The sequence below is a fragment of the Agelaius tricolor genome, unplaced genomic scaffold, assembly GCF_023055355.1.
Source record: "Agelaius tricolor isolate 1412-34295 unplaced genomic scaffold, bAgeTri1.0.p SCAF_3, whole genome shotgun sequence".
NCBI classification, from domain to species: Eukaryota; Metazoa; Chordata; class Aves; order Passeriformes; family Icteridae; genus Agelaius; species Agelaius tricolor.
Genome location: NW_027269263.1, coordinates 6809679 through 6826648, shown reverse-complemented (window position 1 = coordinate 6826648; position 16970 = coordinate 6809679). Strand labels below are relative to the sequence as shown.

Below are 16970 nucleotides of genomic sequence, written 5' to 3'. Positions count from 1 at the left end.
AAAAAGCTAATTACTATTTTATTTCAGAAAGTGAGGAACCCTAAGAATAAAGTAATGAGAAATGCAGCTTGCTGAAGTGAGAATAGTAACACTGTTGTCATCCAGAGATCCCTGCAGCACCATCACCTTGGGAAGGTTTGCACACAGACATGTCACAAGAGTAATTAGCTAATTAGAAAGCTATAAAATACCTCCTTCCCCTTTCACTATCTGAGATGCCAGATATGATTCCAGATTCAAATGGAAAATTAACACTATTACTGTACTTACTTTGATGAAACCTTTTCTGGGCTATGTTCATGAAATAAATTACTTAGGGCCAAAATGTTTTAAATTAATCCCTCCCTTAACTCCACAGGCTATTTCAGGTACATCAACCTAAACTGAACTTACCCTTTCATTTGAAACCACTGCTGAAAATGCTGGGCAACCTAGAATTGTACAGAAACACAAGTAACAGAACCATCTAAATCCCAGTGTTTCAAGTGCAAGAAGAATTACCCTTTGCAGAACTGTTTCAATGCACACCCAGCATCTACTGAACAACATCACTGCTGTCTGCTAATGCTGTCACCTTCCTCCTGACCACACAGCTCATCAGAATGCTTGAGCAAGCAAAAACCACTCTGGGCTGAGAAACAAGAGGCTCCTGTGCTACAAAGGGTGATGCTATCATTCAGTGCAGTGCACAAGGGGTATTTACAGATGTCACAGGGTGTGAAATGCAGAAGGGGGGAGTTGGTGGGTATGGTACACATGTGCAGAGGCACAAACTGCAGAGTAACTCAGGGTTACCCATCCACAGTCCTTTGAAAAAGGAACCCTGGACAGCTTTTGAAAATAGCTGCCAGGCTACTTGGGAAAGAAAGGAGATTCACAGAATAGTCTTTTTCTGTACCAAAGAAGGAATGCATTCCAAAAAGGAGATTTGAAAGGGAAGAGGAAAGAAAAAGCCCAGAAATGCAAAGCAGAAAACACTGACCTAGCAACATGGCCAGGTGTGTGTTTGATAGGGAGCAGGAAAGGACTGCTCTCACATCAGCAAGCACTCAGAGCATGCCATGGAAGGATGGCAAAGCTGGAAACACCAGCATTTCTGTTGGCAGCACTGCTCAACTTCATCAAAATGTGTTCTGAAAGTTGCCATGAGAAAGAAGGTATGGGAATAAGTCACCTTTCATGGGCTATTTCTATTCACACTGAACAGCCTGTCTCATGAAAACACACATTTTATAATTCACTTTTAGTCTTTTATTCACACATTTATTTAATCAGCTGCAGCACAGCTAGGAATGCCACCAATACCCACCCAAACACAGAGATCATACACAAGAATTGCTTCAAGCAGCAGTTGTGTTGATTCAGCCATTTGTGAGATACAGGCTAATACATAAAAAAGCAAAGTTAATCTTGTACTAGTTATGGAAGCAAAACTCCTGCCTCCCAAATGCTTTTTATGGAGAAAAAAGAAAAAACCAAACTGAAAAGCAGTTTAAGTTTTTTAGGGTTTTTTTTGTTTGGTTGGTTGGTTGGTTGGGTTTTTTTATTAAGCACTGCTGAAAATCATTAGCTGACCAATGACAGCATTTTCTAGTTGAAATTTAGAGATTGTTCAGAGCTCCATCCAACCAGATCTTGAACACCTCCAGGGATGGGGCATCCACAGCTTCTCTGGGCAATCTTTTATAGGCCTCACAGTAATGAATTTTTTCTTGCTATCTAATCTAAACCCTCTCTGTCAGTTTGAACCCATTGTTCCTTGTCCTGACACTCCAGGCCCTTGTCAATAGTCCCTCCCCATCTTTGTTGCAGGTTCCCCTCAGGCACTGGAAGGCCATGATAGATCTACATACAAAAATCTGCACAATCCAAAAATCAGCATCAGTTGAATTTTAGTCCACTGATGTGCTATTCAGTGTGGGACACCTCAGGTATCACTGTGGATTAGAAGCTTATGTTTTCTCATACAAATTCACAATGGAGTCATGTAAGAAATTAATTTATTGACATGACTTTTGGAGAAATTAATGCTCAGTGACACAAAGAGCAGGAACTGACAAACTGGTATTTTGCCCAGCTTACCTCCAACAGGGATTTCTACATCAGCCCATCCTCTGTCACCCCTGCTGTAACTCTTGAGCACAATGAGGAGGACTATGGTTCTTATTTCAGCTTTTCCTCTGCTTTGTCTGCATTTTGAGACTTGTCTCAAACATTTACTTCTTATATAAACAGTAATTTTATAGGTAGTTATAGAGATTACAATTTCTTGGAAAGCAGCAACTGGAGTTATGATCCCAAACCTTCTCTACCTCTTCAGAAAAAACTAGATTCACTCCTGATGTAAGTTAGTCTTCACCCTAAAATGTAAAAGGGAAAGAAAAGGAAAAACAATCAGTCTCAGGCACTCTCAAAGTTGGCCAGATTTCAGCTTTCAAGAAAGAGAGAAGCTTTTTGAAATTTGTCTACTACATTAAAATAAACCCGATATAAGTTAAGATAGTATTTGAAAAGCACTTAACAGGATACTGATTCTTTGACAAACACTTATTATCAGATTGTGAAAGCAGACTGTGATTATTTTCTTTTTTTTTTTTTAACACATAATTACAAAATGTTCTCAGTTAAGTGATAAGTCAATTAAATGTATCCCCTTCACTGCAGGTTTCTGTGCATGCAGCATATATACAGCAACAAAAAGGCAAGACCTACTGCACATTTGTCTTATGAAGCTGCCACTATCTGGTCCATCCTTGCTTTACACTCCCCAAAAGGATTAGTGCAGTGCTTAGTCTATCATCATCCACTGAATTCAGTCTTACTACACTTAACCCTAACATGATTTGTGGGGTTGGTGTAAACACCAAATAGCACAGATAGCAATTTTTAGGACTGTGGACAGTTTCCAAGAGATACCCACCTTTAGCTTGCCAAATGAGTCTGGCTGAAGATTAGATTTCCATGGTAAGTGGGAAAATGAATGGCATTTTCAGGCTCATTTGCTTTCTTCAGCACTTGTGAGAGAGAACCAGCTGTGCTCACTTGCTGGAGGAGAAACATGTGAAAGGCTGTACCCAGCCTACACAAAAAGAGGGTAAGACTATACCACCCTACATTATTTAGGGAACTAGATGAGACTCCTGACCAGAGGACTCGCCTGTATCACTCCTAGGAGCCACCCTAACAAGGATGAAGAGTATGAGCATTAGAGCAGCAAACAAGCATGAACCACAAACACTTGCTGGTTTTCAAGGGGAACTGCTAGACTTCAAGTTTCAAAATAAAGGACTCCCAGAAACCCAGCTAGGCCAAAAAATGTATAACACAGCACGACCTGCTACATGATGGAAGCCATAGAACTTGAATGAATGATTGCTGCTGGGAATCCTACATTTGGTAATGGACTACAGCATCTAGTGCAGATGGAAAAGGTGCAGTTAGAGCTGTAACTATGTGTGACAGATTTTTTTGCTTGCAGACAATCAAGGATGATGGAGGCAGTAACAGACCTCCTGCCCATCTGCACAAAGCACAAGGAACCTGTCAGAGCATGGGCACCACTATCTGTGCCACAGAGTTGGGGCCAGGCTTGCCAAACACAGCCTTGTAATGTCAAGTGCTGACTAAGCCAAGAAGCAGGAGCCACCATGACAAGGAACAGAAGAAACTGCTGCTCACCACAATGAGAAATTCCCACTCTCCATTTCCTCCAGAAAAGAAACCTTTCTGCTGAAAGGCTTCCTGTTTGGTCTCACAGCATGTGAAACAAAGAGGGAAGAAAGCAAGCAGGGTGTTTCTGGCGAGATCAGAGCTGTGTTTGTCGTGTTGAGTGCTGGGCAGAGCTGTTCTGGTCACACATCACAACTGCTCTGCAATGTTTTCTACATCCCTGATTCTGAAAGACACTTAAGCATCTGCATAACATTTGAAACGTGTCTAATTACAAGACATGGTTTACATCTGAAAGTGGTCTGTGTAAGACTAATTCTAAGCCAAAATAATCTATTACACTTCATGTTATAAAGGCCAGCCTCAAGGTTGGCAGACTATAGTTCTGAACATTTGGCCTACGGTTTTTCTTCTTCCAGAAAATCCAGGAAAATGAACAGGTAAGGATTCAACATCAACAAAAATCCCAAATTTAGGGGTTGGTTTTATCACTATCTTTCAGGACAAACTGCAGCACAGATCTTCAGATACAGAGGGTGGATGATAGGGATGGGGTGGGCAGGATAGGACATGGACAACACAACATGACATCCTCCCCATCTCTACTTCAGTGAGACTCAACCTCTCTTAATAGTTTTGTGTGTCAGTGCAACATTTTTAGTAATTGCTAACTGAGTGCCTGGTTGCAGGGTCTAAAGAATAATCCTAAACCCATGTGTTAAGGTTCAATATATAGGTGCTTCAAATGGAAATCTGAAAACAATTGTGCTGTACACTGAAATACAGCACTTGATTATCTTCAGTGTCTTCACCCCATCCTGAACTGACACAATGCTAAACAGACCCAATTAGTTCCACAAAAAAAAGGCAACACTCAGTCTAGCAAAGTCATTCATTGTTATATTTATTCTATGAAACAATGCTGAAAATATAAGATTAAAAAATGTTCCATGCATTTCATAAAATACAGAGAAAGACACAGTCATAAACAAAACAGAATAAGCAAGCCAAACACCCTCTGAAAATCCCAGGAGCTCCACTCTCCATATTGCATCATATGAATACAAAAAGCATATCCAGGAGAAAGAGCAGTCTGAGGAAAGTGGCAGGTTATCTCTCAATAACTGGATGAGTACATGTCTTGGTCATCAGCCCACAAGAGTTTTGCCATCACCTTTCTTGCTACAAAACCAAACTGATTCCACTTGCTTTCCCTGCTCCCAGTTCCTGGCATTGTCTTCGGCTGGGAAACCAGGACAGCATTGCAGAACTCACATTAAGTTGCTGTCCAGAGAGGTACCAGGGCCCAAAATGTAGGCAGCTATGGAAAGGTATCAGGGCAGTGGGTGAGAGGGAATGGCAGCTGTTCCCCTGCTGGAAGCAGGCTGCAGGGACACCTTGACTGTCTTCCCAGGAGCACAGTGCGTGGAAAATGCACCCGCTGGAAGAAGGACGGGCAGAAGCAGTGCCCTAAGGTGACTTTATGATGCTTGTAGCCCCAGTTGTCTGTTCTGTTTATGCTGGATATTAAGTTCTGCACCTTTAAGACTGGTTCTGAGAGCAAAGGGCAGGAGAAGCAGAGCACAGCTTGTTTGCAGAAACTGCACTTGCTCCCCTGCATTGTCTCTCACAGACTGTGCTGTCTGCAGCATGGACAGCAGGGCAGAGCTCTCCTTTGCCTTTGGTCAGCTATTTTAGCTAGCTGAGGCAGAAAAGTTCCCCACACTGTGGCATTTCTTTTTCTTGGAAGTCATTGGCCCTGCTCTGAATTGAAAACCCAGAAAAACACCAGGAGCTCATACCTGTAGCCCACCAGGGCCTGGGATGGAGCATTTTGCAGTGCAGGAGGAGAAGAGCCTGGGCGAGCCAAGCCACACCCGATGAAAAGGACTTTCTGAATTTGCCATCTCTTCACAACAGGGAGAGGTTTTATTGTTTAATATTATTCTTTTTTTTTTTTTTAATGCTTGTGAATACTTTGCTTGTTAAACAAACAGACTTTTTCCACTTTTCTCCAAGGAAATTTTTTCCCAAACCAGTTGGGGGGGGGGGGGGGCAGGGGGGTCGCTTGAATCTGCTTTCTAGAGGGACCTGTTTGGAAGTTTCCTCCCAAATTTGCCCTAAACCAGGACAAGCAGGAAATGTATCTAGTATCTCTTTAAGAATCCCAGTCACACAAAAGACATGCTGATTTAAAGATGGATGGCAAGAGCAACACCTGCCTTTAGGTTACAAATGACATTGCTATAAATCTTACTGAAACATTTTGATCCAGCTCCTTCTCCTCACCCTACAATACCGGGTTTGGCTTTAGCAAAGCTGTTACAAGATCCTTCTCTTGGTTTTCTTTTACAGAACCTCCCACACTCCCACAACAGTTAACAACCACATAACCACCAAACACAAAGCCAGCCTAATTCTGGGCTCTGATATAAAAGCAGCCTCACTCTTGTGCTGGGAATGCCCCAAAGCTGCCATTGCTGTATTTGGGGAGGGCAGTGTAGAGAAAGGAAGAACAAGGCTCCACTTACACCAACACCTGCTGCTCCAAAAGTCCCACCCACAAAGCCTTAGGAGCACCATAATCAAAGAATTTCATGTGGGGAGGAGCAAAGAGAAGAGAACAGACTGGGATCCTTTCCCCTGCACCTGGGGATGCATCCACTCTTCAGAACAGCATTCTCCCTCCTGCCAGCTCCCAGGCCACCTCTGCTGCAGCGTGGAAGGTTCTGCATCGCCCTCCTGAGAATGATGCACGGGGGGGAAAATTGATATGGTTGGAAAAGTGGTTTTCATGTTGATCCTTAAAAACATAAAGCTAAAAACTCCTATTTTTTTAAAAATTTCAGAGAAGTGTAATTTAGCCTGTAGCACAAACTATTACAAAATTAGAAGTAAGATACAGAATTGCCCATGCCACATCTTAGTTCTCTCCCTTTGCATATATCTATCAGGAATATGACTTTATATCACATGGTCGTCTCACTTTCCAATTCCCAGAAGAAACCCATTCCATTCCCTGCACAAGCACAAAGGAGTCAGAAAGAAGACTTCATAGGAAATCCCAGTCCAGCATTTCTCTCTTGAAGTGCTTGCAGCTAGAATAAATTTTTCTTAGTAAAGTTTTTAAAGTTCAATTATGTTTAATGTGCTCCATTTAGCTTGCATTAAAAAAAAACAGAAAATGCTGTAAGAAATTAAGGTCTTCACAGGTCTCCACAGGCTTTGCTGAAACACAGAGAGTCTTTTAAAATAATTGCCCAGCTTCCTCTATAGTGGAATTTCTGTGTTGTCCATGTAAACATTACACAGAGTCTTTGTACCACCCACTAAGCTCTTTGTTTCAATCAACTATTTCTGCCCAAAAGCACATCCTTATGTTTCTTCCTACACCACAGCCACCCTCCTACACCACAAAAGATGTAACAAAACAGGAATTAATCACAGGCTGGATACTTACAGGGATTGCTGCTGTTTGCCTCTGTCTTTGCAGCCTTGGCAAGTTTGGTTGAGTTCTGCTGTGCTTTGCCTTGCTCCTCTCCAGTTAGCAGGGCTTTTATTTCCGAGGGGATTTTCCCTTGGTCCATGGCCATGCACCACTGCTTGTACTGAAACACACAAACACATTAGGCCTTAGCAAACTGCCAGGATCACATCAGCAGCCAAAACGGGGCTGGAACCTTTACCTTCCGGTAGATTCATGTAAGGTCTGAACGTACTGAGCTGAAGCCTCTTACGAAACTGCAGAGCCCTAATGAGCTGAGCACGTGGCCACGGCCGCATACCTGGCCCCAGCAAAGCCTCTTTCAGTCAATAAACTGCTACTCAGAGGCAGCCCTAGACAGAATGCTGTAATTATTAAACAACATGGAACACTCTGTGCAACTTCGCACTGCTGGCATGCGAGAATACCGTTCCAGTTCATGGCCTATTAAAAACAAATATTTCACATGACTCTGGGGCTCATGGACTACTGAGCGGTCCTTTCCAATTGTGCAAGGCACAGTGGAAGCACACGTGCCTTATTCCTACTTCCTTCATCTTAAATCCTTCATTGCCAAACCCTGAGGCACATCAAAAAACTGTGGACAGTTGGCTGGCTTTTCACCTGATCCTAAACCTGCTGACTCGTAGTGATTAGCCCTGCCTATTCAAACAAACCTAAAGTCAGGTCAATACAGCATTCTCAGCGTTGTTGATGTTTCAATGACACCACTGTGTCTGTATTTCCAGATGAAACATTCTCTTTGGTTAATGCTGCTTATTTGGCCAAGACCCCCATCTTACACATCCTAGAACCATGCTGCAAGAATCCACCTCCCCAACAGAGAAGCAATGACACTCTGTGGATATATGCTTGCCCTTTGATATTTCAACACCTCTTCCCACAATCTACCTCTGTCAAAGGTCTTTCAAAAGCAGACATTTCAAAGACAACAGACTCAAATGTAATGGCACTCCCTTTGCTTTCTTCCAGCTCATAACCAGCAGATAACTTGTGATATCAGTTTGTATTATACACACCAAAGCAGGCAAACAGCTGGATGCATCTGATGTTTTGATCCCTCCTGGCCAGCCAAATGCCACTGTCAGTCACTGTGGTCCTGAGAACAGGTGTTCATGAGGACAGGTCCCAGACAATACTGAGGGTTAGGTTAAATGATAGTTCCTTACCATTTCAAGCTCTTCTCTGAGAGCACAGATGGCTCGCTCTCTGCTTGAAACCAGCTCTTCCAGGTACTGGTACCTCAGCTTCTTCCTGGCTCTGCACTCTCTTGCACTCTGACGACTTCTTTCAAGTTTTGCCTTCAAGTCTATTTTGGCTGGTTTACGACCTCGTTTGCCTGGTTTCTTTACCTTGCCTCCAACCACCTGGAAAGGAAGGGCACAGTAAGGATCCTGTTCTGCAAAGGCAGTGCTGGAACCGTGTGACAGTAACTACTAGGAGTCTCAAGCATACAATCTTGCATATCCATCCTGGAGCAACAGAGGAAATAAGAATGTTGAGCTCTGAGGTTTTCAGGACTCTCTTCAGTGGCTCTATTTCTCTCTCATACTGGGAGCCCAGAACTGAACACACTATGAGGGTATCTGGTTATTGAGGAGGCATAATCAGCTTGTAGTGAAACTGCTTTCATATCACCAACAGCCCCTGCTCTAGCAGGTCTGGAAACACTATATTATAGAGATTAACACTCAAATTTAGAAAAAAATGTATTTGTTTCTGTCAATATAATGCAAAACTTAGTTTTGCTGCAGTCAACAGTTTCAGCCTACACTAAATTCAGAATTCCTCACTAGACCTGAGCTTCCTTGGGCTAGATTTCTTTCAAAGGAATCTTGAGGAATTTTACTAAACAGGGAACTCAGTCACACCAAGTCCTATCTCTGTTGCCTCTGCTCCAGCAGTACATCACCACTCTGGCCATATTTACCTTCAAAACATTACTCCACAGCCTAGTGAGTCTCCTCACACAACCTGCCAGTGCTGAGCTCTCCCTGTTCCTAATGTAGATCCCCCTTGCAGAAATGTAACTCTCTAGTTTCTTGCCCTATGGAACACAGGTTTTGCAATCACTTTCCCCTCTTCTTTGTAGCTCCTTTTTACAGGTCTGAGAGCTTTTCCTGCTACAAATAAAAAGTCAAAAAAAAAAATAAACCCCAGTTTACTCTGTGTTACCCCACTCAAATATTTTATTCTTAACATGGGGGCATGGCACAAGAAAATCTTAAATATGGTCTGAAGATTAGTTGACTGGTATTGGGCAGTATCACCCAGCAAACATTACATCAGCCACACACCCCAGCTCCCTCTGAAGTGAGGATTTCTCTTTATTTGCATTCTGACCACACTGTTTGACTGGAGGGGGTGTGGAGAAATACACCTAACACACACACCTGCATACAAGAATTTCACTGCTGCCTTAGTATTTCACCATCCTGCACACAGACAGACTTTTTCTGACAGGCAGTGTTTAAAATATCAGAGTTCATCGTTTTTAAAAAAGCACTATTACTGTGAAAAGCTACAAAACAAGTAATTTTTACCATTCAAAGAAGTCACTTGTTCTGCAAACTTAGCAAGCTGCAATAAAAACAATAACATAGTGAGTTGATGTGCCAGAATGAAGAGGGAAAGAAAGGATTATACAATTGAGCCTATTCTTTCTTTGGAAAGTGAGTCAACAATCACATGCCAACATAATCCTACCCTCTCTGTATTGTCCCTCCTGATTTATTCAGGAGTAGCTGCCTACCATAAGCAAATGAAAGAACAGAAAGTACTTAATGGACATCTATATAATGAAACAAACACAATACATTCAGGAGAGCAAAGGGGAAAAATATGAAGCTCTTTTACACTTGAACTGATGAATACAGTTTAAATAATTCTTTATCAAGGTGCTCCCCTTAAGATTTTCTAGTTCAGAAAATCTAATGTAGTTCAAAGTAAGATAAAACTAACCAGATGTGGCCAAGGCAGGGGGCAGGAGCTCTAAGGAAGGGAAAGTGACTGTCCCCTTTCAGGCATGGCAAGGTCTGTCCTCTCATGGAAACATTCTCCTGGCTATGGATGGTGTGATCCACATGCCCAGCTCAGCAGAAGGTGGAACTACACAGAATCTTCCCAGGTGGGGCTGTAGGCACAATTTGCTCTCTATTATTACTTGCACTTGGAAGATTGATGGATATTACATTACACACACCACAGCCAAAGTACTTCAGTTCTCAAAGACTTTGAGCACCTGAGGCTTTTTCTGTGCTGATGCAAGATATTTCAAAGTAAATCTTTGAATTCAAGAGCTAGATAAGGTCTTGTAGAGACATACACTGCAGCTCTCTCAAAAAGCCCTGGCCACTCTGGGTTCTGACCCTCTAGAACGAGAGTGAGCTGCCACTCAAGGTTGGGCCCCCAGCACACACCACACTGCTGTGTGAACCAAAAAGTACCCTGAGTCCTAATCCTGCACAGGAGCACTGACAGCCATGCCCTCTCCCCAAAGCCTCAGGCAGTGAATGGTTCCCAGCACACCATTTCTCACAATCAGCAAATTAAAGACTGCTTAGCACATGGCAAATGCATTCTGGATCCACCATTATCTGTAAATTGCTTTTCCTTTGGTCACTCCAGAGACCTTTCTACAGACAGTTGTGCCAATTGCTCTCCCTACAAGATATTTTAGCCCTGCACACAAGCTCCCTCAGGGCAGGAAAAAGGTTTGTACCTCTTCAACCATTCAACCATGGTTACCTGCCAATGCTCTAACCACCAGAACTATGGAGATAATGAAAAGCTTCCTTCCCTTTTGACTCCAAGCACTAACACCCTAACAATCTGCCTTCACACCATCCCCAAAGACTCAGACTGTCTTCATGGCTCCTGAAGTTCACCACACAATTACATATCACCCTGCAAAGGCAGCAATGGTAAGCAATTTAATCAAACCCTGCATCCTCATCAGTTTTGCCTCACCAATATTTAGAAGCTCTTGCTGGAACCTTAAGCAACCCAGCTGAAAAAAGGTCTGAGAAGTCCTTTGCCCCCATCCAGCATTACCACATCTCCCTGGCTTCCATTCCTGCTTGCCTGCTCAACTGCTGTGCTGATGTGACAGAAAGAACACAAAGCAGAAGTGATAGTTGATGCTGAACATGGCAACAGACCAAGCAAACATTTTTTGTCCCTTTGTATTCCTCTGCATTTTATAAAGAAATGTGATCTATTAGCATTCAGCAGTGGAGATTTGGGGTTTTTTCAGGGGGTCATATGCAATCAAGACTCAGAACAACAGTAATCATAAAAAATTTCATAGAAATATTAATAAAGGCATGCAATAGTTAGAGATCTGACCAAGCTCCCATTTCAGTTCACTCAGACTTCAGAAATAGAAGAACATAACTCTTTTCTCAGGCACATGGTGTGATTCTTGGGGTGTCCTGCACAGGGTTGGAGTTGGACACGATGATCCCAATTGGTCCTTTCCACCTCAGCCTATTCTGTGACTCCACAATTTCCTTTTAATACTCTGCTTAGATCATAACCTCATTCTTGCCTCCCATCAGTGTTCAGGCACAAAGTTATTTGACCTGGAATTGGAAATAGCTGCAATTACTTGACCTGATATAGAAAATTCCTCAGACTTCTGGGTTTTTTTATTAGAAGCCTGCAGCAGATCTCTCCAAAATCCTTGCCAAAATGCACTGCAGAGGGGTCCTCCATAGGAAGGAGGTGCCCACATAATAGAGCTACACTGTATCAGCTCCTCACTCACAGCCCTGAGGAGCTGAGCCCCTCAGATAGAAGATTGGGTTAGAGTTGGCCTCATCATGACATTTGCAAGTTTGAATCAATTTAGCAGATTAAAGCAACAGTAGCCCAGGCACTGCTCAGCACACCACTGACCAGCAGTGCTGACCACACTGACCAGGTCAGCATCTCCCACAAGCTCTGAGCTCATTTACCAATGAACAAGCAGCCCCATCAACCAGTACTTGTGATCCATCTGAGGCAAACTCTGCATTGCATTGGCAGCTGAAGGTTTAGGTCTGCAGAACTTAATGCAGCATGGAATTGGTGACCATCTACAGAATTTATATAAAACTATTAAAATGGTTAGTAAGAAATAAAACCTAAGGGCTGTGTTACAGGAGAGGGGGGAAGAATCTATTCCCACTTGCAAACATTTTCTACAAAATCAGAAAGTAAATTAAGCCAGGCACAAGTCTGCTAACAAAGATGAAGTTTTCTGATCTTCCAATTCAAAGCATACCACTCACAGTAGCAGTACAAAACCCAGCTAGAGAGCATGCTTGTTATTCCTCCATTTCATGACATTTTATATGCCCAAAACAATTCTTTTACTTTCACTGGCAGACAAACTGCATCCGATAATGATCCAAAAATGTAAGATACTATTTAGTGAGCAAACACAATCTAAGTCTTAAGCAGATGTGTCAACAGATATTAATCCTGAAACTCTCACCATACAAAGTGCTTCATGTCTTAAGAATGCCATGTTCAGCACAGAGGCATAAAAAATACCGTCTGTCTTTGCTGCAAGGTCTGTTTCAAAAAAGCATGAGCTAGGGATAAATGTCAAGTTTTCATGAAGTGTTAGGCAGGCATCCAGATGGGTAAGTGCTGAAGTTCAGGGCAGCAGTCACTCAGATGCCACCTTGCCACTCCACAGGTGACAGCCCTGCTCTTCCCCAAGGAAGGACTTACAGCCTCACACAGGAATTATGTCCACCACTGGGCCCTACACATTCTCTCAGTTCTCACTAACAGAAACCAGGCACTGTCCTAAAGCTGTCTCTGTTAGAACTCGGGCTCAGGGAGGGTCAGCTAACTCTACCATGTGTATCCTCCCAGTCCACTGTAACAATGAAATAAAACTGTTTAGAGGCTTGAACCTCCTCCATTTTAATGGCTCCTTGCAAATATGAGCAGATGTGTCATCTAAGCAATGCTGAGCAGGAGCTTTTTAAAACATTTAATGATTTGAAATTGCTCCTATCAAACTATAACCAAAGCTGTTAAGGTTTTATATTTCCAAGCAAGCAGTAATGAGAATGCTTTATGTTTGGACATCGTAATAAATGGATAGTGGGATGTTAGTTCTCATGAATGTTGACTGTATGTTATAAGGATGAAAGAAGTTTTGCTAAGACCTAGTTTTATATATATACTTATGTATTTTTTTAATATTTATCTATAAATAAGTTTTGTAATGTTGAAAGTTGATCTCCAACCATTGGGAAGGTTGAAGCACGAAGGACTGCACACTCCAAGAGGCAGGAGGAAGGAGAAGCTGGGTTGGAGGAGTGACAGATGTACAAGTGTGGGGAGGGCTGGCTCACCAATAGCATAAGTAGGGTTGTGAGGGGTGAGGGTGGTGTGCCTCTGGCTGTAGCTAAGCACCCAGCACTGTCCCTTTTTTCCTTATCCAGTCCCTTGTTATGATTCAATAAAACTTTTAAAATTCTAAAACGTGAGGCATGGTTTCTCACAGATATGATCCTGGCTGGAAGACTTCTCCAGCACACTGAGAACCTGCACACTCTGAAAAAGCCCTGAAGGATGAAGACAGAGCAGCCCACCCCCTTAGCAACTGAGGTCATCTCCACAGTAGCTGTGTTCCTGCTGTGGCATTCAGAGCATTACCCAGAGCTGACTCCAGGACTGCCTGGGACATCTCTCTCTCCCTGATCCCCATCAGCCCCAGCAGTGAGGGTCAGGGGCTACAAGACAGCTCATGGCCAAAGACCCCTCAAGCTCTGTATCTGAAACACAAGATTTCACACCTGGCTTGCTCCCACACTCCCTCCAAGGGACACTTGCATCCCCATAATTATGGCTCAGGACCACAGGACTGAGTATTTGATGTCTCACAGGCAGGCTGTGTGGAAAGCAACCCAGCTCTTTGGGTGTAGCTCTTTGCTGAGAGCCTTCCCCTGCTGGAACACCATGTGCTCCCTTGGAAAGGAAAGCTGCATGAACACCAGAGCAAGAAATCAACACTTGCTGGACCCACAAATATAGTAATATATCTTTTCTGTGCAAGACAAGAATATTTGTAATAAAAGACAAACAACCCCAACCATTTTTGGTGGTGGTCTGGTTTTTGTTTGCTTTGTTTTAACGTCACTGGAATAACAAAAGTGACATTACAAACTTCTGTTTCTCATTTGAAAAGCTAATTACTAAAGTAAGTCTTGTCAGTGTCCCCTATAAAAAACTCTGTAATTAATACAAAAGATTGCAGTTAGCTGTATAAAACAGTATTTTAATGTTGACTAGCAAGAGTTATCAAGTTCTTACCCTAGTCTCTATTCTCTGCTTCCCAATGCAGATAACAAATACAAATGTTATATGTAGTCTTGTAAAATAACCAAGAAATTTCACCTATAAAGGCTGAAGCCACCATAACAGAGCTTCTCTTTTTTGCTCTGTCCAAAGACTTCAGAGATGCACAACTGATGTTTTAACATGAATTAATTGCAAGTAACAGCTACATCACTAAATTCTTTCCCTTCCACACCCAATAGCTCAAATCACAGCGAGAAGTGAGGCCAGTACCTGAACAATCCCTAGGTTAAAAGCAGTTCTATAGAAGAAAAGGAGGTCCTATTTTGGGTGGGGGTTCTTTGGGGTTTTTTGTTTGTTTGGGTTTTTGTTTGGTTTTTGTTTGTTTGTTTGGGAGGTTTGGAGTTTTTTTGTTTGGTTGGTTTTTGATTTTTTTTTTTTTTTTTGTGTGGGAATAATTAAAGAACATCCTTCTGAAATGAAACATGAAATTTTTCTAGATCTGATGTTAAGATATTCTACCTCTCCCTTTATTTCTTGCTATTTCCTTCCAATCTTGAGGAATGTGTTGACAAGAACCATTCTTCTAATGCCCTCTTAAATCAGACAAGAGGCTAAATTAAAATGCACTATGAATTAGGGAAAACTTTGCAGCCTGCAAGCTCAGCTCTAAATTCTTTGCGCCAGTTAGATGAAGGCAAACACTGAACTTGGCTGCAGGCAGTTACAGAATGGTCACTACACTACCAACACAATTTAGTTGGTTGAGTTTTTGCAGGGAAAGTCCTTCCACAGGCCAACCCCCTCAGCAAGGAGGAAAACATGACTCAGTGGAATTTTTAGGAGATTTCAAGGGCATGCTGACTCCAGTGGCCATAAAATGAGGTACAAATAGTGCTTGCCTCATCCTGACACAGCAACCTGCAATAGGAAGAGCCCCCCTAAGGGAAATGGCATCTCTTGAATGGAGTCACCAACCCCTCAAGGTGAACTGCAGCCTCATGAACTATAAAAACTGTACTTGGGGGTGAAGATAGCAAGAAGAGTGAATATTCCACTCTGGTTTTTTTTTTTTATTCAACTCAACATCCATTTTAAAAAAGAAAAAAAAAAGACCAAAGATTTGACTTACTGACTGGGTAAAAAGATTTATTTTATTTAGTAAATGTGTCAAAAAATGTTTCAGGGGAAAAAATAAAAGGCATACTATCACGACTCCACATGACACAATGGTAGACCAAAAATTATTTTTAAATGAAAATCTGGAAGTTGGGTAATAAAAAGAGCCTAATTCAGAGAAGAACATAAAAAGAAATAAAAATCAGATAATGTTCATGAATTATATACACCTCCAGAACTAAATCTTCTGGATCTTCTAAACTACTGCCCAAATTACACAAACTTTCATGCAATTCCCAGAGCTGTGAGACATCAGTGATGCAGATTTCCCCCAACCTCCTTCACAGCTTTCAGGCAAAGCCTTAATAAAATAAAATAGCATACATGTTAAAACAACAGATCACCGTAAACCTTTCACAGCCTAACAACCCATTCTGTGGATCGTGGAGTGTCAAATTACTGATCACTTCTAAATTTCTTTATTCCGTAAGAAATCGTGTCAAGCATTTTTTCCTGCTTTGAATTAAAGCAGATCTTCATAGGCAGTGTAATTTTGTTCCACCAAAATTCCAGTGGATAAGCCATAACCAGCAGTCCAGGGAGCTGAAACAGCCAGCCGCAGCTGGATCTGTGCTGTCCAGCCCTGCAGTGAGCAGGCACAGCCGCTGTCCCTGCAGGCCCAATTTTAGGGGCACCCTAAGCAGGAGGGTGGAGGAAGCAGGAGGAAGATCCGTTCCTTGGGCATCTTCTCACATTCGGCTCTGCTCAGCTGGAAGCCTCACACCTTCAGGGATGCTATTGTGCTGTTCTCATGAAATTCTTCCAATGCTGGAAGAATCCAAGCTCCAGCACGCAGTACAAGGCTGCAGCCCACGCTGCTGCCCTCGTACCTCATCTTTTGTGCACAGCTGCTATTTATCTAATCAATCCAGGCTGCTCTTGAGAGCATGAGGTTCTGCACCACACCACTGCTGGTACCCAGCCTTTGTCCATGCCTGGAGGTTTAAGGAAACGGCAGAAGCAGCACCGAAGCGCTGCAAGCAAGAACTAAGCGGGCAACCCTTCCTTGCTATCAGCTGCGGCAAGCAGAGCTCAACAAGAGCAGATTTCAGAAGGCTCCCTGCACCAAGAGCCTCACCGGCTGCCCTCGGCTCCAGCTCCCGGGCGGGCCCCGCAGGCCCTTACCTTGCTGTCATCCATGTATGCCGCCAGCCCCGATCCGCCTCACCGCAGCCCCTGCTCGAGGAGCAGGCGGAGCCGCCCGCCCGCAGTCCCGGCAGACACCGGCGCTCACAGAGTCTCAGGGCCGCCCGCGGCCGCCGCCATCACCCGCTGCCATGTTTGTTTACAGATCAGCGGAGCGGTAGCGCCGGCA

The 16970-nt window shown here is 43.0% G+C and overlaps 1 protein-coding gene across 3 annotated transcripts; it reads right to left on the bottom strand.

Moving 5' to 3' along the window:
• Positions 1 to 1228: 1228 nt before the first annotated feature.
• On the bottom strand, positions 1229 to 16945 carry CREBL2 (cAMP responsive element binding protein like 2). Of its 3 annotated transcripts, XM_071422330.1 has the most exons (5): positions 16781 to 16941; positions 9718 to 9754; positions 8344 to 8541; positions 7130 to 7277; positions 1229 to 2360 (listed from the first exon to the last, which is right to left on the bottom strand). In XM_071422330.1, the coding sequence occupies exons 2-5, from the start codon at positions 9718 to 9720 to the stop codon at positions 2356 to 2358; spliced, it is 354 nt and encodes a 117-aa protein (XP_071278431.1). In that variant the 5' UTR covers positions 9721 to 9754; positions 16781 to 16941; the 3' UTR covers positions 1229 to 2355. The 3 variants fall into 3 exon arrangements, with proteins under 3 accessions (XP_071278431.1, XP_071278429.1, XP_071278430.1); XM_071422328.1 differs by lacking the exon at positions 9718 to 9754 and having other exon boundaries at positions 16781 to 16945; XM_071422329.1 differs by lacking the exons at positions 1229 to 2360; positions 9718 to 9754 and adding an exon at positions 4550 to 6411.
• Positions 16946 to 16970: the final 25 nt, after the last annotated feature.